A 19,724-nucleotide genomic window follows, 5' to 3' on the forward strand; every position below is an offset into this window, starting at 1 on the left:
TTTGTTCTAACGAAAATAATATATGTAATGTGTTCTCGTTCGCTTCGCGTGTGATAGCAAACGCGCAAAAGGTGAGAAAAAAACTGGGGAGGAATAAAAAACAACATGGACGTATGGGACGAGTTAAATCAGCGAACAGGTGCGAACGATTTCATCGGATAACCCAATGACCTAGATATACATATATATACTCTCGTTGATATTGATTGGTCATCGCTTGTTTGTCCTACACTACTCTCGGACACCAGCTTCATCGTCCTTCTCGCGGTTCTGCCATGACCATTGTTTTCGATTTCTCGCATCGTTCGCCCTCTACTATTCGCCATCCTTTTCTCTCTCTCTCTTTCTCTCTCTCTCTCTCTCTCTCATTTTATGTTTCTCTATATCTCTATCTCTACATCCCTTTTTCCCTTTACCGTTTGTAACTTCTTTTCTTCGTTTATCGCACTCCTGACTTTTCTCATCGATCTTTTTTCCTTACGACGGAATTGGATTTATGGCTTTATTTTCCTCTTTTGTGGACAATGTCTACTCAAGCAGATTGCTCATCGAAGACGTAGACTTGTATTATAGCGAAATAATAGAGATCCTTGATCCCCCCTCTCTTTCATGTTGACTAGACGGGGAGATGAAAAAAAAAGAAAAAAAAACGATAGAAAAAGCGTCCTCTTTGATGGGCACGTCCTCGCTTGACGAAACAAATTCGCAATCGAGGACAGTATAAGTAAGGAAAAGATGAGAGAAGAAGAGATACGAAGAGAAGAGGGATGAATCTCTTTAGATTTTTCATTGAGATATTCTTGACTTTTCGATGGAGGAAAATAAATTGTAACTTTCTTCCTGGACTGCTGCTGTATTTATTAGTTGAAAGCTACTATATGCTGACAAGTTTCGACCTCCTAGTAGTAGTTTTGAAAATAATCGATGAGAACTTCTTAGGTATCGATCAAAGTAGAGAGTATACGAGACAGAGAGAATGTATGGTTCTTGTTGATATTATCCGAAGTAACCAAAGTTCTACTGGTTATATTACATTAAATAAACATTAGTATGATGAAAGTTCATTTGTGAAAATTCAAAGTGCTTGTATGATTTTATTACGCATATAACATATAATATTTATATATAATAAAATTTTAGATATTATTATATAAGTAATAAGTAATTGAAAATGTTATTTTATATTTTATTCTTTGTATAAATAAATTTAATAAAATGTCTTTGGCATATGCAACAATAGAAAAACCAACATTGGGTTTGTGACATTCAATGCATACATGTAAATCCCATTTATATTCCGTAATTGGAAGAATAAATTTTTATGGATGAATGGTCGATGCACTCGTGCAAATCGATTCACTGGTAATTCTACTAGTGCAAGCTTTGCACGAATTCAAAGTTACAATGCGACAATAACTTTTAGTCTTGTATCCACAAGAGAGTCATGCTTTTCCTGTCTATTTCTCTAGAGATTTATTGGATGGTGGACGAACGATATCGAATCACTATAATACACGTAAAACTTAAAGAAAGATATTAATCCTTCTCAAATCATTTATATATCCTTATTCTTTCCATGATATGTATCACTGAAATGTTGCATTTAAAAAGTTTATATAAAAAGAAATCAAACGGTCATAGTGAAAAACTTGAGTTTTATATCATAAAAATTGATTTTTTTTTTTTCTAGCTTGCTCGTATATAAAGTTCACCTTTTTCTCTGACATATGGCGTATAAACTAAGGTGTTTTAAAACTGCTATAAATTATACGCTAAAAGTCTTTCGATAACTCTCTCCAAACCAAAAGCCGATGTACGTAGTTTCGTATGACTATTATTCTTCGTAAGATTATCAAACTCGCGATTTATCATATATATATACATATACATATATATATATATATATATATATATATATATATATATATATATATATATATACGTGTGTATATATTATTACAAAAGGAATATAAAGTTATTTGTTATTTTTATTTGCGTATATTATTACATTCAATGTAGTAGACTTTTCGTCGACGTTGATAAATGAATTTCATTGAAAGGATTAGATCCGTTCATGTTTAATTATTTTGATTACTTAGTTATTACTAATTATTTTGATACTTAGCCTTGTTGATTCACGGGAGAAATGTTTATTAATTCATTAAGACATTTACTTAAAAAATTTACGAAAAAAAAGAAAGATTTAATGAAACCATTATTAGAATGATAGAGAACTTATTTTTATCGTTTTGAAACTTTTGCTTCCCGCATTAGTTCGGAATACGAAATCTCACGGATCGATCGGTCAAAAAGTAATGCCATGATTGCATTCACGTTTGTATTCGCTTCGAAGAACTTTCCTATCGATTGAAATATCGATTTTCATTACCTTCCTTGTTTAACCTACTTCTCTTTTCTGAACAAGATCTAACAGAAACGAATAGGAATATCTAAATTCAACGAAAAAGACATATCTAAATTCTAAATAACTGAGAGAGAAAGAGAGAGAGAGAGAGAGAGAGAGAGAGAGAGAGAGAGAGCTAAAGCTATAGCGTATATAACTGTTATATTTCCAATTGATTGAATTAGGTTAAAAGTTAATCTTGAAAATATTCCTTGAATTTTTTAATTCATCAATTAATATAAAATATTCATGAATTTTTTAATGCGAATAAGAAATTTAATAATTAGCAAACAATGACGTTTTCCAATTAAAAATTAAAAAAAAAAAAGGAAGAACATTTACTACGCAGTGTTCATATTTTATTTTCGAAGATTCATTTGTTATTTGCTTTCTGATTGGCCGTTCTTTGTTACTCGATCGCGTGCTGCAGTAAATTTTCGCGCGCTTTTTCACCTGTTGCTTTGAATATATGTATCGCATATGTATAATATTGTAACAAAGTTATTTAAGTGTTATTTTAATGATTAAATAATTATTTTATTGTTTATTGATATACAGCAGTGTTTTCGTTTGATAAAAATAGTTCATTGTTAGAATTTTTTCTTACAACGTACACTATTTTGGAGTTTCTAACCTCTAAAACCGGAATATTCATATTTCAAGGTATTATAGCAAGTATGTAAAAAATATATAGTAAATAAAAAAAAGATCTGATAAACTAAACTTTTATCCTCATAAACATTATATATATTCTTCTTGAATCTAATTTATTTAGATTTGACTGTAATAATCATTTTTAAAAATATATTTAGCTGGATAATCATTCTATTAATATTACTTGCTGCAGTTGGTTTAAAAACATTCTAATGCAATAATGGCAGATTATATATCTGCTGAATTAGCAGCCACTTGTGCTGCATTGGGCTATTATGATGGAAAAAAGTATTATTTGGATAAACATTGTCTAGGTGAGCTGGTTAGATATAAGTTAATGATGATGACATGATGGAGATCTTATTTTTAATATGTTATAGATGTTATAAAGGATTTGATAAAATACTTAAAAAGGGATGACGATGTTCATACTATACGTCGTTATCTTGGCCAGGCAAAATTACTTCAATCTGATCTCATAAGAATTTTTATACAACACTTTGATAAACTTGAATTATGGGATGTATTATTAAGGCAAGTTTTGATATATAGGTTTAAATAACAAGCTTAATTATATGGATATAATATTTCTATGTAAACTTCATATTTATTAGGTTAATTATTAATTTAACAAGTCCTGCTTTATTAATTTATAATGAACAAATACCTATGGAAAAGACTATGCGTAGTTTCTATTTACAAATAATATCACATCTGCAAAGTTATAAAGTGGCTTTAGCAGATGATCAAGTATGGACAATAGTTAATAATCGCTTGACCTCAATCTTTAGTATTGTAAGTTTTACTTTGGAAGTTATTGCTAGAAAATATTCATTTAGAATAAGTTCTTTTCAAAATTTAATTATTATGATAGGATAATATGGAAAGAGGGGAAGAGAATGAGATGATTATTGAAAGAATTTTAGCATTAATCAGGAATATACTTCAAGTTCCTCCTGATGAAAATGAAAAGCGTCCTGATAATGATGCTACGGTTCATGATCAGGTAACTTATGTGATTATATTGTTTTTATTTTTTTATTTTTTTATGATAATTGAAGGAGTTATTTTACAAGATATTTGTTATTTACAGGTATTATTCGCACTTCATGCATCTGGTATTGTAGATATATTACTCTTCATTGCAAGTAGTACTAAAGAACAGCAATATCATATGCAAATTTTAGAGGTATACATTATAAACTTCAGAATAAAATATTACAATTTTGTATATTAAATTGTATTCTGATATTTAATATATACTTTTATAGATTATATCATTAATGTTACGTGATCAAAGTGCAAGTCAGTTGGCATCAGCAGGTTTGCAGCGTAGTACAATAGAAAAGGAAAAGGATGAAGCACAGTTACTATCTATACGACAGAAAGAAAAATTGGAAAAATTTGAAAAATTAAAGAAGTACGCTGGTGCTAGGTAAGGTTAATTATTATATAAACATTATAAAATGCTACAAAAAAATAAGATTGTGTCTTAGACTGCTTAGAAATGTGAGAATTTGACTTTGAGTGGAGTTCTTAGTTCACTCGTGACCCATTTATTTATAAACTTATAATTAACAACATAACATGGAAAAACATATAACTGTATGAATAAAATTTTAAGATCACACCTTCGTAGATCTTATCTTCTTATTTGGGTCAGATTTTTATCGCTTTCATATCTCCCGTCTTCTTAAAGCTTTTCAAGCGAATCTTTCAGAATTCTGCACGCAATAAAAAGCTCCAAGTTCGCTATTAAATTCATGTCATATTAATTTAAACAAAATCCTCTCGTTTTCTTATTATGATTCCTTAATTTTTTCTTGAATGACACTCGAAATCGTTAAGGAATATCTTTTTTACAAATCTCGCGGCGATTCTCTAATTTTATGCTCTAAATTGTACATAATCCGATTCCTCGTTCCTATTCATAATTCTGAAATTCTTATTCTTGTTATTTTTTTTTTTTTTTTTTTTTTTTTTTTATCAACACGTTATATTAAAATATCAAGTCGAGATTATTAAATCATTTTGTACTTTCAATATATTTAACGTCGCGTTTCTTAAAAATCTTTACACGATGTATTTTCTTTCGTGGCGATTCATTTTTTATAGATACCGATATGGGGTGTCACGTTTTTTTCCTCAATTCATTTCATTCATTCCATCGTGTGCGCGAGCACGAAACGGTGATGTATTAAACCGAGAAGATTCCAGACTCGACACGTTGAACTGCACTATGCGCATTCTACCGCTTCTAGCTCTGACAAGGGGACATTCAGACTTATGAATCTGAGATTTTTACATTTGAAAACATTTTCAAATGAAATAAGGAATTGAATATACAAAGACTATAAAATATTAAGCGTTTTTAGCCAGCATTGTTGTAGTCCTTGTTTTTTTTTTTTTTTTTTTTTTTTTTTTTTAAATTGCCTTGAAATTGGAATTTTGATGTCTAATCGAATTTAATTTTAATTTCTGCTGGAACTCAATGAAATAAAAAAAAGAAGTTCTTTTTTTTCGATTTAAAACCATTGATACGAAAGTAAAATGATAATTAATTTATCAAGTCGAATTAAAAGGAAAAAAGAAAAAAAAAAAGGAATTTGTTTAGGAAACATCTAATATTATATTCGACTATATTAAATTATTTTATATCCATCATATTATTCGACTGTTGATTTCATTTAAAATACAATTTTGTAAAAATTCCGATTCATAAGTTTGAATTTTCTCTTATAAGTTGTTTTCATTTTAACGGTCCAACGAGTATAAGTGCCGAGAAGGTATAAATGCTATGTGAGAAAAGCATGTAGAGGCTGGCTTTCTGATGACTACGCTACTCAACACCGGATATCTTTTAGGTTGAATCGCGATCGTTCTCTTACTCATGTTGCTCCGGCTAGTGTTGCTTCTCTCGCACTATGGCGACGACGACGACGACGACGACGACGACGCATATGTTGTAATGAATATGACCTAGTTTTTAAGATAGGACTGCCGGGTTTGAACGCGCGCGAATAGAAGGCTTTTATCCACTTGTTGGGAAGAAGCGAGCTGTATTCTAGTAACGAGCTCCTTCTTCGTTCAGGCCACCCTCTCATACACACACACAGCTATACACACAGCTACATACACATAGACATATATACATTTCTCACTCTCTTGCTTTCTTCTATTCTCGCAAGGCCGTGTGCTCAACGCGAAATGCTTTTTGCGACTTGAAAGGAAATGGGGGTTGGGTGAAAAAAATTCGCTTCTTCTTTTCTTTTTACTTTATCTTTCTCCCCTTTCCCATAGTCGAACGTTGGGATAAGTCGATCGGAAAACGATAAAGCGACCGAGCTACGAGTCAGGAGCAGCAGAATCGAGACGCAAGCCCATCCTGGAGTTCCTTCTTTTTTTTTTACTCTTGTCTCGTGAGTCTTCGGGGTTAAGGGGGTAAAAGTCGGCTGTACGACGCGCAAATAGGATCGATGTATGGATAAGTCAAGTTCTAAGATATATGGTGATTCTATATTTTCTTTTTCTTTTTTTTTTTTTTCAATATTATTTTCTATTTATTTGTTAAATATATTTTAATGTTAACACAGTACATACTCGTTTTCTAAAAGTACTTGTAAATTAATATTACATATTATCACGTATATTTTTCGACGAAAAAGAATTTTCTTTTTGTTTTCTCAATTATTTACTTCCGAACAAATGAATTTCTCGAATGGCCTGGTTTAATTTCACGAATGGTCCAAATTCAGCATCAATCTTTCCGCATATTGTAGTTTGAAAAATTTAATCGACGATTGGAAAATGGTACGGGTAGAAATACCACGTAAATGAATTCGTAGATAGAGTATGAGGGGGGGGGGGAGAAGTTGTAAAGGAAAAAGGAAAGAGGAATTGAGTGCGAGAAGTTAACAGGGAGGGAATGAGAGAAAGAAAGAGAGCCGCGAAATAGGAGAAAGTGAAGGAGGCTGCCTTCGTCATTTAAGAAACTATCTGCCGATGACAGCCGTCTTCTATTCCATTGATTGGATTTTCAGGAGTTATGGATAAAATTGGATTTGAATGATAAGCTCTCTTTTACTTAAGAACTTGGAATCGAGTACTGGGTTCTATCTTCAATCAAAGATTGAAAGTTGCCGTATCCACTCTGTGTCTTCTTGGAGAAGTACTTACCTCAAATGTATCCATTTATTCCTGCCTTTTCTATATGAGCCTTTTCTATGGAATGACATTTTGTATCAGCATAAATAATATATACTTTTCACATCGATAAAAAGTAACAATACGTTTTGATACTTTTATCGTTTCATATCGTGCTCGTAAATTTTCATGAAATAACATAAATACACACACACACACACACGCACATAGACACATACACATTTAAAATTTAGAATATTTATGTTATTTGAACATTTTTCCCAGGCATTCACGTTTTGGTGGTACTTATGTGGTACAAAATATGAAAGCAATCGGAGATAATCAAATGTTATGTCACAAACCTTATGAAAAAGTCGAGGCACTCGAGTTCAATTCCCAAAAGGTAAGGACAAATGCAAGCTATTATACGTGCTTTAGAAATGTTACAGATCGATGCTTTTTCTATGTGTGTGTTTGTGTTTTTTTCTTTTTCTTTTTTTTGTTTTTCTTTTTTTTTTTTTTTGTTCTTCCTTTTGTTCGACTATAAAACTTATCTCGTATAAAAGGAAAAAAGAAAAGAAAATATAATAAAGAGATAGAAAAAGTCAGAGGGAATAAAATCGCGTAAAGAAAATGGCTTATTCAATTAGGCAGGTGGCTTTTCGCGTTAGTTTTCATTAACGGAGTAAGTGAGAAGAGCTCGTTCGGATTCGAATGAAAATACGCTTGTTAATTAGAGTTATCCTTGCGTAATTAGAGTTCGGCCTATTCTTAATGGCACTTTGAAGCATTTAAAAGTGGGTCAGCTGTTCTTCTCTCTTACCCTCCTTAAAACTCGGCTTCTTCTGTCTCATCCTCTTGCGTTTAGATTGCGTCTCTACCCTCTTTTACTGTGCGAAGTGCTATCCTTTTCTCTCTCTCTCTCTCTCTCTCTCTCTCTCTCTTTCTCACTTTCTCTCACATTACTATTACCCCTCTTCTATCCTATCTCCGAGTCTTCGAGAACAGCAAAACTTTTCCTGGTATCCACGTGCCACGTTTTCATTATGTACCGTCATAAATTTGCTCGTAGCTCACGTCCATGGGTTAGTTCATGGGTGTTTGAAAGCATCATTCTAGCTAGGTGCCGGTAAGACCTATTATGCAGGACTTTTACACTCTTCTTACATCCACTTCGTTCGCTCTTTTTCTCCTCTTTTTAACGTGCTTAGATCATGCCATTACGACAGAACGATGCCATTTACTTCTTTTTATATACATTACATCACATTTCTACGTGCTTCGCAAATTTTCTTTACGATCCTTCTTCGAAACGTTGGAATTTCGAAATGAACTTACGAATTTTCTATTTTCAACAGACGAAAGTAAAGAAACCGAAGAACAAATTGGCGATGCAGGATTCAATGAACGAACGAAGATCAGCATTAAGCGTAAGACTTTTCTTGAAAGAATTTTGCGTGGAATTTCTTAATGGTGTATACAATCCAGTAATGAAACACGCAAAATCCTGCGTTATTAGTGACGTTCAATGTGATTCAGCAGAGAGCAGTTGTTATCTCTGGGCATTACGTTTTTTTATGGAATTTAATCGATGTTACAAGTTTCAAGTAAAATATGTGAGGTAAGTTAAAGGTGCATTAACGAGTAAATAAGAGAGAGAGAGAGAGAGAGAGAGAGAGAGAGAGAGAGAGAGAGAGAGAGAGAGAGAGAGAGAGAGAGAGAGAGAGAGAGAGAGAGAGAGAGAAACAGAGAGAAAGAGAGAGGAAGTAGATGACTTTATTTTCGGTAAACTGAAGGTCACGGATATCCCTCTCGTTGCGGAGTAGTTGCTGTTCGATATAAGCGGTGGGAGAACGAGTTTCCGAACTCGTTTTACGCATCGTCGCTTTTTTGGATGCGTCTGTACGAAGTGCACTTTCTAGTTCTCAGTTCTCGTGACTGTATATACGTACCTATATATATTTACACATATACACACTCTCTCTCACTCTTTCTCTCTCTCTTACTCTCTCGTTCTCTTTATCTATCTATCTATCTATCTTTTTCTTTAACTCATCTTATTTCCAACTTAAGCAGTGTACGCTTTGAGGCTTAAAGTTTGTCAGAAGTTTCGTATGCGATCAATTTGTGCGTACGTGCAAATTCACTTTCGTTTGCTTTTTCTTTTTTTTTTTTTTTCGAAAAAAAAAGACTTCGTGACTCGAAAATGTGTTATTTTTTTTTTTCTTTTTTTTTTTTATGTATAAATCTATGACGGATAGAATATGATTTTATTTGATTTTTTTTTTTTTTCATAGCGAAACTATATCCACGGAAATATTTTATATAATACAAAGACAAATGAATCAGTATTATGAGATGATCGTTACCGATAAGGTGAGGATACCGATATGGTCTCACAGATTGCATTTGGCTTTGAAAGCATATAAGGTGAGGAAAGTATATGAGGGAAGGAATGATCGATGGAATTGTTGAAATGACGTATAATATTTTAGGAACTCCTTCATACCTTAATGGCGATGGATAAAAGTCCGGATCAAGATATAAGAGAATCTAGTAAGGTCATTAAAAGCAACGTATTTTATGTGCCGGAATATCGGGAAACGATACTCTCTCAGCTTCTCAACTTTGATGAACTTAAAATGTCACGGTTAGTAAAGAATTATTCTTGTATCGTGTTTACAACGTCAATGCGATACTTTGAATAACATTTACATCGTTAAAATAATATACGTAGTCGTATTATAACGTTTGATCGATCAGGGAGGAGTAAAAACGAAGCGCTGGTAACCAAACGACTCAGCGTCATTAGTCGGTCTTAGAGCTTACGTTCCGTAATTAAAATTACGCGACAGTAAAAACTTGGCAGAAGTAATTAATAAGTTTCAAATGGTCTGCCAAGTTCTGAGACAGTAACGAGATTGAAAAGTTTGAGAAACGCGGGGGAGCGAACGACGAGTACTTGGCCCGTCGAGTTCTCCAAACTTAAATATATTTTCTCTTTGATTTTCAACGAATCTCTTGCTTCTTGCCTGTTCTCAATTTTACGCGAAAGGCGTTACGTTCGTCGGCATACTTATCTTGTTCGTGTCTCTCGACATCGAGCCGACTCTTATCGATTTGCCTGGTATTGTCGAACGAAAAAAAAAAGAACTGTTTACCGAAAGTTTTATCTATCGCAGACAGATTGATTCACTTTCAGATCAATCGATCGACTTCTTTGCCATGCCTGCCTCTTCATCCTCTTTTCTTTTTTTTTTTTTTTTTTTCCATCCACTTCTACTAACGCAACTCTATCCTTTTTTGGCTATTTCTTTTCTCCTTTTCACCGATTCTCATCCCCTATCCTTTCTCTTCTTTACCGAATAGCTCTTCTCTTCCCACTTTTTCTTCGTTTCTTGCCGGAATAAACAACTTTTATCGACCTTCCGGCCAAGCGAAATGGGGAAAGGCGGTGGGTGTTCAAGTTGCTATGAGTTTGACGGCTTTTCCTGGGATTTCCACGACGGAAATGTAAGGGCGCCGCGGTGTACTACCGCGATATCGTCTCGTCGCTTTGACGTCTCGGCGATGCTGTGGAAAACATAGTTCCGAAGACTCTGTCAAACTTTCCCGGCAGCACCCCGTTAGAGTATAAATTGATAAATTAACCGTTACTGTTGCCACTCTTGACGGCTAACATTGTTGTCGCATTGTTTGCCCGTGTTGTTTATTCTCATTGTCACAAAGACTCACCGATATTCTATATCTAATAAAACTACTCGCAGTATATAATCATTCGAGAAATTTTCTTTAAAATGAACATCGAAATGATTTCGAGAATTTATCGAATCATTAGCTTTGTCTTTTATTCGTTTAATTATCTATTTTATTCATTTTATTTCTTGATGTCAAGCGCATATACAGTGCGATCATTATTGTACAAGTACCATTTCCACTTCTTTAAATGTAAGACGAGAATTCCGTTTTAAGGATGTGAATCGCAAGAACTAGGTTACCTGCGAGACATCTTATTTAGCATTGTGTCAGCTTGCAAAAGATCTCGTTATCTCGGTAACGCAGAATCCCAAGGAGAATCTCAAGAAATAAGTTGTTTAATCTCGCGTTTGCAGGAAATACCTGATCGACCTAGTAACGACCACCCACATTTTTCTAAAGATGTTGGAACAGTTTTGCGCCAAGGGACAACGAAGTCTCATCGTGCAGAAGTTGAAGAAGAAGCGACACAAAAGTAGAAAGCAGAAATGTAAGATGTAGAGAATTTGTACAGAGTTTGTACCCGTTAAAGTCGTTCTCTCGTTTATTTTTCTCTTTAATATTTTCTTTGAAACTTTTATAGCTGTATCGCAGAAAGAAGAAGCACCTAACCCGAGCTTAGAAGATCGTTGGGACGATCTGGTACCGGAATTATCTGTGGTGATGCAAGATGGAGGCTCGATGCCGGAAATGATGCCATTTGATGCAACACTTGATACACCTGTCGACGATCAAAAGTATATCCACTTTTTTCTTAATTATCTTATAACGAGATTTTAATTCTTATTCGACGACTGTAAAAGAAATCCTTTTTCGTTTAATTTTATGCAAAACTATCGAACTTGTTTTTAGGAGTGATGCAATGAAGAGAATTCAAAAACTATTACGATTGAAGCACTTTGAGAATGCTGTTGGACTTTTGCGAGCTTGTCGGTAAGGATTTTTTTTTTAATATTTTCAAATGTTATATGCTTATAATTATATAAGCTATCATGACAATACAACAATGCCGTTAAAATGTTTACTTTTTAAATTAAAAAAAAAATTAATTTATTATAAAATCCCCATGCTTAATGTTTTTTGTGGACAATTGGAATTTTTCGCACGCGTTTTATGGAATTTTTTTCATACGAATTCTTGCCTTTTGGGGTTTAAGATAAAAGAGGTTCTCCGTCATCTGAGAGTAACGTCAGACCAATTAGAGCATATAATCGTGAATTCACGTGGTGACGCGAGGCGCGACTCGTCTTCTAATGTATTCAGGAAAAAGCCCACTACCTTTTTCTTTGTTAGAAACCCTCGTCTTTTTTCAGCAAAGCACAATATACTGCGACGGTAGATGGCTCGGAGTAACCTCGATGTTGCTGGGAAGCCGACCTCGTGAATGCTTTGTTTTAACAAACAATGGACTTCGGTGTAATGGGGTTAGAAAGTGAACGAAAAGTTGGGATTTATTCTTGTACAACCGATGAATTTTTGACCGCCGTTTGAAACGCAGCTAGGGCGACGACCGTGCTCGAATAAATTCACGCCAAAGCCTTTTGTGCTTCCTCCATTTAAGCTTTTCTTCTTTGCCCGGACTCCCGAATAGTTTTTAATACCGGCGTAAACGCAGCCTCAAAAATCTCTCGCGAATCGAAGGTTTAGGGGGGACAAAGAGAATGAGAAAGAAGAGAACAAAAGCGAACGAGAGACGCGAAACTCTTTATCGGGTTATTTATGTGCGAAGCCTCGCGCGGAATATAATCTCCCTTCGAATCTTTTTTCTTTTTCATTTTTTTTTCCTTTCTTTTCTTTTTTCTTCTCCCCTCCAAAGTTTAGGCACCTGATTTGCATGAAGTTCGTAGCAAAATTTACATGGACTCCTCAGCTAACATAATCTTATTTTTCAAGGCTGTCCCTCTACCTTTCTCTCACCTTTTTCAAGTACATTAGGCGAATGCATAAAATAAGCGGAAGTATTTGCATAGCCTTTTGAATGTGGCAGTGCACTAAAATCGTATTTTTTTCGTTAAATCATAATTCTTACATCGATATAAGAACGATATAATAAGTGAAATTATCTTCGCCTTGTTAACATAATGTTTCACGTCCAAAAGAGATAAATTTACGTTCAAACTATCATGATTATTTAATCCTAATATCTAGACCGAATTATTCGTCAATTTTCTCTCTTTCTCCCTTCCTCTCTGTTATTTTCTCTCTCTTTCTCTCTCCCTCTCTCTTTCTTTTTCTCTCTTTCTTTCTCTATCCTTTCGCTTGTTTTATCGAACCCTTCAGACTCTCTCAACGTTCGCTCTTTTCGATCACCCGGGCAATTAAGCAACGAACAGTCGAGCGTTTACACTGCCACAGATATTTACATTACATTAAATCTTAAAGGGATGCACGGCTCTTGTAACGCGAGAGTATACGGCGGTTCATCGAGGTGAATTGGTGGTACCCATCCAGGTCTTTGAAGTTCTCCGTCTACAAATGCGCCTGTGTGTCCCTTCGCCAACTTGTTTCTATCTTCCACCTCGGTTACTCTTCCACCTCGAAAGCTTAATCGTCGTTTCGACTGTCTCGTGAAAGCTATTCTTTGCGGACGAAATCGTCAACGAACAGAAAGAGTTTCTTTTGTTCCGTACTATTGATTTATCCCGATGTTAATTTCTCTTTATCTTTAGAGACTTATTTTATTTTATCATAACTTTTATTTCTTTCCTATCCTCGGAAAAATAAATTCCCTTACGTGTAATAGGCCTGTCTGTATTGGATCGACTCTCGAATATGACCCCATCGTCATACTTGAGAAACTATTCTAACATCGTGGTTTCGTTTTGTAGAAAAGTAACTCGTCTGATGGAACAACAACTAAGTTACTTTGTAGATACCATGTGTAGAATAGGGAAGCTACTATCGAAATAGCTCCTGAATTGAAGCACGGTTATACTTTCCGGAACTATCCTTTTGGTACCTTCATCTCATGGTTTCGTTTTATACTGAAGAACCATTTCTGATGGAATAATAATTTTCTAACGAAATGGTTTTGGAAGAACGGGTCAAGTTGGAGGTACTTATGCCGTATCGAAAGTTTGACATGAAGTTGTTAGTTTTTAACCTCGTATGATAGATTTTTCTTTTTTCTTTTTTTTTTCTTTTTTTTTTTTTTTTTTTGATTTTTTTTCTTGTCCTTCTTTTTTTTGTTTTTCTTTTGTTTTTCTTTTTTTATAATGCGACGAATATTCTTTTTCAATGATATTATATGTCATAACATGTTTCGAAAGTACTATCCTTTTATCCTTCACCATGCAATTTGTTCCATCCAAGATCGTTGCTATATCGTTCGAAGAGATCCTTTGCAATATTCTCTTGTCCAGTTTATGAGAGATAAGATTTAGCGCTGCTAGTATATAATGGGAAAGAAACGATCCATGGCGACCTTGTGCACATAGTAGGATAAAAGGAAATGACAGTCTGTTGACCGACCCTTCTGTAATCGGAGTAAGGCGCGGGCAATATTAATAACACATTCACAATGTTACATGAATATTACGGCAATCGATATACACATACAATTGTACATATACATACAACATAACATATATTCATTCCAGACGTTCTCTCCCCTACAGGATATTCAAGAACAAATATACAAATCCTCGGATATCCTGTCCGTTCGATGAACTGATGAAACGAATGAGAAAAAACGAATATCAAATATATTTCGCATAGGTTTAATATCTATCCACGTTTTTCTCTAACGTTTGAATTTCCAATTATAGAAATATTTTCTATATTTATATTACCTATCTCGTATTTACATACTCATATTGTCTATTACGGCTAATAAAAAATTACGAAGTATGATTTAAATATAAGATATTCTTCGTTAATAAAATAGATTTGATTCTTTAGGAATATGTAAATTTAATATGTAAATTTCATACTAATTCCTATCTTGAAATGTTTTAATCGTTTCTTCATCATCAATCGTTATTCTCGATTTGTTCGCTCTGTTCTATCGATTACTGATGCGATTGCTGATACGTAAAATAGATAATAATAGAGGAGTGGACTTTCACGTGCTGTCAGCCACGGGCAATACCGAAATTATTCGTTCGATTCCATGCAAAATCAGTGGCGTTGGCGTTTCAGAATAGCGCCTCTACTGAGAGAGAAAAAGAGAGAGAGAGAGAGAGAGAGAGAGAGAAAGAGAGAGATTCCTTTGTCGTGAAACTTCAAATCGAAGGATAATGGGGATTGTATGGTGGTGGATTTCTATTCAGAAAGCCACCAGCAGAAGCTCGCTATACGAGCCACTTCTTCAACCACGGAGAATGTGTTCTCACTCTTCTGTTCCTCTTTTCTCCCTTACGTTTCATCCTATACCACCATAACTTCCATCACTAGTACCATCTTCAGCTCTACCGGTACCTTCTCCTACTCGCCACCTGCGGAAGCTTCGCAATGTCCGCTTATTGGATTCACCCTCGACCTGGGGATTTCGCACTTTCTAAAAGCTTCCCCAAGTACCTAGTAGGGCTCTCTGACCCACGCGACAGCTCAGTATATAACGGATTACGTGTCTCCTCTCATGTAAACGAAACGAATCGTTCATCTGATTTTATTCTTCAGAACAAAATTTGTACGAGAATCAATCCTGTTAAATCCTCAAAGTCGAGAGCTTGAAACTCGTTGATACATATCGTAATTGTATTTTCTCGCAAGATGATTAAATTTTTTTTTCTCTTATATATATATATATATATATATATATATATATATATTTATTTATTTATTAGACTTTATATATACTGCTTATTAGGTATTTACTTGTGCATTTTATATGAAATATTTTTTTTCTTTAATAATTTTTTTCTTTTTCTCTTTTTTTTTTTCCCCCCCTTTTTATATTGTCAGTGACTCAATTATAATGTCGCTGCATTCGATATCAAACGATATTTATCGTGCATACGTAAAAGATTAGATGAGATCGCTTGTTTCTATTTCACTTGCTTCGTACATTGTGAAAATAAAGACTCGGAAAATCGTGGCGGAAAGAGTAACAGTAGCGTAAGAATTTTCCTTGGTACAAAATGGATGTATCCTCGAGGCAAATCTGATGTCGCGTCTTTATCCTTGATTCACGTCTCTCTTACTTTTTCCTTTTTCCACGATGCTTTCATTTCGACTTTCGGTATATTTCTTGGTATAAGACGTCTCGTCTCGTCTCTTATCTTTCATTATTTTCCTTTTCCTTTTTCTTTTCTATTTTTTTTTCTTAGTTTCTATTTCTCTGTTTCTCTCTGTTTCTCTCTGTTTCTCTCTCTCTCTCTCTCTCTCTCTCTCTCTCTCTCTCTCATTCTCTCATTTTCTATCTCTCTTTCTCCGTTTCTCTTTCTTTTACACCTTTTTCTTTTTTCCTTTTTTTTTTCTTTTTTTTCTTTTTTTTTTTTTATTAAAATTCAAGCCGAGTGAAATTCTCTAGGAGAGCCATCTCCACTAGCAAGCAGAGAGCGCGTCAGGGTTAAGAGTGCTCCGCCATTAACTATACCCTTTTACAGAGACTTCTACCAAGATGTGATTTTACCTTTGTCCTCAAGTCACGTACGCAGACTTTCACCTTTCTCTCGATGTTCCTTCGCTCTCACAGGAATAGAAGCTTCCTAAAACGGTACGACATCTCTCTCAGCTTTTATGGAATTGCAATGTCTCCCACTCTTCCTTTTCTTTTCATTTTCTCTTTCAATCTTCATTCTTTCTCTCTCTCTCTCTCTCTCTCTTTCTCTTTCTCTATCTCTCTATCTCTCTTCTTTCGTTTACTGATTTTTATTAGAAATGATCGATTGCTTTCTTCTTATCTGTGGTGAAAAGAATTGTGGAGAGGTTGTATTTGATAACCTTCACGAATAACTTCGAAATATTTTTAACGAAATCGTTGTGATTTTCTTGAAATTGTATATTTATTGTATATCGATTCTTTCTACTACGAAAATAAAGAAACAGATTGAAAAGAAAAAGAGAAAGAGAGAGAAAGAGAAAATGAGAGAAAAAGAGAATAGGAGATGCAATGAAATCTTGATGTGAGCGATCGTCTTAGTGTCGAACGACAAGCTTCTCCATAAATTCGAGGAGATGCTCACGTAAGGTGAATTGCAACTGCATCCCTTTTTCAAAAGGAAAGATTCTCCTTCCTTATTCTCCTTGTTTTCTCTATTTTAATATTTAGTTAAATTTTCTCTCTCTATTTATTTATCTAACGATTACAATTTTAAAACATTCGGAGCCTTGATATTAATTTACTGTTATCTCATTTTGAAATATTAACACTTAAATTGCGTTTAAATATTATTTGTATATTTCAGAGTAAGATCTTATCATATTGCTAATCATCGAATAAACATCTTATTATTATTGACGATAGAAAAAGAAAAATGATTTTTTATGATAATTATTTTCGAAAAAAAAAAAATGGTTTTCTTTTTTTATACGTGTAATCCAAATATTTTTGGTGTTAATCAAAACAAGTGACACTTTAGTAAAAATAATATATCAAAAGAAAGGTAACACTACAGTCAATGAAAGCTCGAATAGTGTCAAGATGAAAAAAGAAAAGAAAAGAAGTTGAGGGGTTAAAGCAGCATCAGGAATGCGAGAATGTCCGAGGGTGCGATTCTCGGAGGGTGCGAACCACTCGACTCGTAAGGAGTTGGACCTTGGTGTAGATCGTGGCAATGTTCACGGGACCTTTCACGTATGCTCTGGGCTTCTCTAACCTTCGAATTTCCTACTTTCGGGCTGCAAACATTTCTGCTCGGAAGATAACGAAAGTCGTGTGCGTTAAATGGCTTACGCTCTATTTGATCGTCTAACCACTACTTCGTATTAAGCGAGAACTCATGCCACCTGATTATCTTCTTCTTCCGTATTTGCTTCGAACACGTATTCGTAGATTATATATATATATATATATATATATACACGTATATGTATAAGATCTCTATTATACTGTCAAGAATGTAGTTTCAGTATTCGTAGAATATAAGAGAGAAAGAAGAAATTGAAAATTTATTCTCGTACAAGTTCAATTAATTTTTTGTGAGAAATAAAAAATAAAAGCTTAACAATAATTATAAAAAAAAAAAAAACAAAAATAGAGAAGGATCTTAAGAAAAAGTATTGATCTTTTATAAATATTTTTTATAGTACGAAAAAAAAAATAATGCTCTAGATATCAGAGTTTGGTCCACACTGATAATATATAACAATGCTTTAACACGTATATTCAGAGTCGATACATTCGTAAATTATGTAGATATAGGTGTACATATATATATATATATATATATATATATATATATACATATATGTGTGTGTATATGTTGTATGTATATATTTGTATCTATATATAGTATATGTATATAGATGCACGTGTCGCCCAAATGCATTGTAATTTATTCAAATGAATGTATGTAACGCCCTATCAATCACGTATCAGACATGTATTAGAGATGCAATTAGATCGTAGCAAATTAACACAAATAATTGTATTATCGATAACGTATGATGTTTAAACTAAGTACATACATGTACCTTTGTAAGCTATATATTTATCATCGACTTCGTCGTTAAATAATATACTATATAAACTGTTTTTTTTTTCTATATATATATATATATATTATAATTATAATTATTAATACATAACGCGTATATTGAAATTCTTTTACGCGGAGTGAAACGTATGCACGACTGATTGCAAGTTATCATAAACTAATTCGAACAATTATACATATCCGTTTAACCAAAAGGTGCGATGAAGTGTAATCGAACGTTGAATGAGCATATAGTAAGTCAATTATTTGGTAACCGCTTGTTATTAACGGCATTTATGCATATAACGATGAATGGTAATATGCTTGGTATGCCACGATTTTAACTACACTGTGCATTCCGAATATCGATGGTTAGAAAATGGCGACATTTGTTACAAATTAATATATGGCTATGAAATCGAATAATTTAGGAGGATAATTAAAGGGTACGGTATTCTTCGTGCTTCACAATAAATATATTATTCCTTCTATCGAGAATCTTTAGAAATTTTCAATGTTATCAAAAAGTATGTACATAATGATTTATTAATATAAAATCAGACGAAATGTCATGCACTTATCGTCTTATTTGTAAAAGAAGATGTTCGAGTAAATGTTGCAAAATTATATTACAGAGAAGTCTGGCCGGAGAACGACTCCTTTGGAAGGGCTGATATACCGCCGGAGGAAGAATTTCTAGCACTCCGCGAAATCTTCTTTGCAGATCTCGGTGGTGAGTAGTTTTTACAAAATTAACATATTCGAGCTGGTTGAAAGCTTCGAGTTGCTTTCATATATTGCATTAGCATTTTAATTCCTTGATTTCTCGGCTACCTCATAAACTGTGAGTTCTACGAAACTTCTATTTCTCCCTTTCCCTATCTTTCTATCTCTTAGTGATTATTATAAAAAAAAAGAAAAAAAATTAACTACTTCGTAGTTTCCATTTGGCCGTATCGATGTCTTAAGTTAAAAAATTTAAAATAAAGAAAATTTGGTTTTATACCTCACAAATACATTGATTTTTAACACTCTGATTGGCCAAATTGACATTGAAATTAAGATATAGAGCAGAAGAAAATTAGAATGAGAATAAGGAACATTTATGGCGATTAAATTAAAAGAAAAAGAAGAAGAAAAAGAAGAAGAAGAAGAGAAAGAGAAAAAAGGAAAATGAGACCAGTGGA

General features: G+C 33.7%; 1 protein-coding gene across 11 annotated transcripts in view; it reads left to right on the top strand.

The window, feature by feature from the left end:
- Positions 1 to 2,839: 2,839 nt before the first annotated feature.
- LOC124432774 (protein timeless homolog) overlaps positions 2,840 to 19,724 on the top strand; it is a 189,391-nt gene continuing 172,506 nt past the window's right edge. For 8 of the 11 annotated variants that reach the window (XM_046981948.1, XM_046981949.1, XM_046981951.1 and 5 more), the window contains exons 1-15: positions 2,840 to 3,079; positions 3,217 to 3,372; positions 3,439 to 3,592; positions 3,673 to 3,853; positions 3,933 to 4,064; positions 4,152 to 4,247; positions 4,330 to 4,493; positions 7,487 to 7,604; positions 8,560 to 8,822; positions 9,499 to 9,631; positions 9,697 to 9,851; positions 11,314 to 11,447; positions 11,541 to 11,694; positions 11,810 to 11,890; positions 19,173 to 19,270. In XM_046981948.1, coding sequence (XP_046837904.1) covers positions 3,279 to 3,372; positions 3,439 to 3,592; positions 3,673 to 3,853; positions 3,933 to 4,064; positions 4,152 to 4,247; positions 4,330 to 4,493; positions 7,487 to 7,604; positions 8,560 to 8,822; positions 9,499 to 9,631; positions 9,697 to 9,851; positions 11,314 to 11,447; positions 11,541 to 11,694; positions 11,810 to 11,890; positions 19,173 to 19,270 — 1,957 coding nt within the window. In that variant the 5' untranslated portion in view covers positions 2,840 to 3,079; positions 3,217 to 3,278. The remainder of the gene's footprint in view (positions 3,080 to 3,216; positions 3,373 to 3,438; positions 3,593 to 3,672; positions 3,854 to 3,932; positions 4,065 to 4,151; positions 4,248 to 4,329; positions 4,494 to 7,486; positions 7,605 to 8,559; positions 8,823 to 9,498; positions 9,632 to 9,696; positions 9,852 to 11,313; positions 11,448 to 11,540; positions 11,695 to 11,809; positions 11,891 to 19,172; positions 19,271 to 19,724) is intronic. The other 3 variants (XM_046981946.1, XM_046981947.1, XM_046981953.1) reach the window with 3 other exon arrangements.

This window comes from Vespa crabro, chromosome 1, assembly GCF_910589235.1.
Source record: "Vespa crabro chromosome 1, iyVesCrab1.2, whole genome shotgun sequence".
Taxonomy (NCBI): Eukaryota; Metazoa; Arthropoda; class Insecta; order Hymenoptera; family Vespidae; genus Vespa; species Vespa crabro.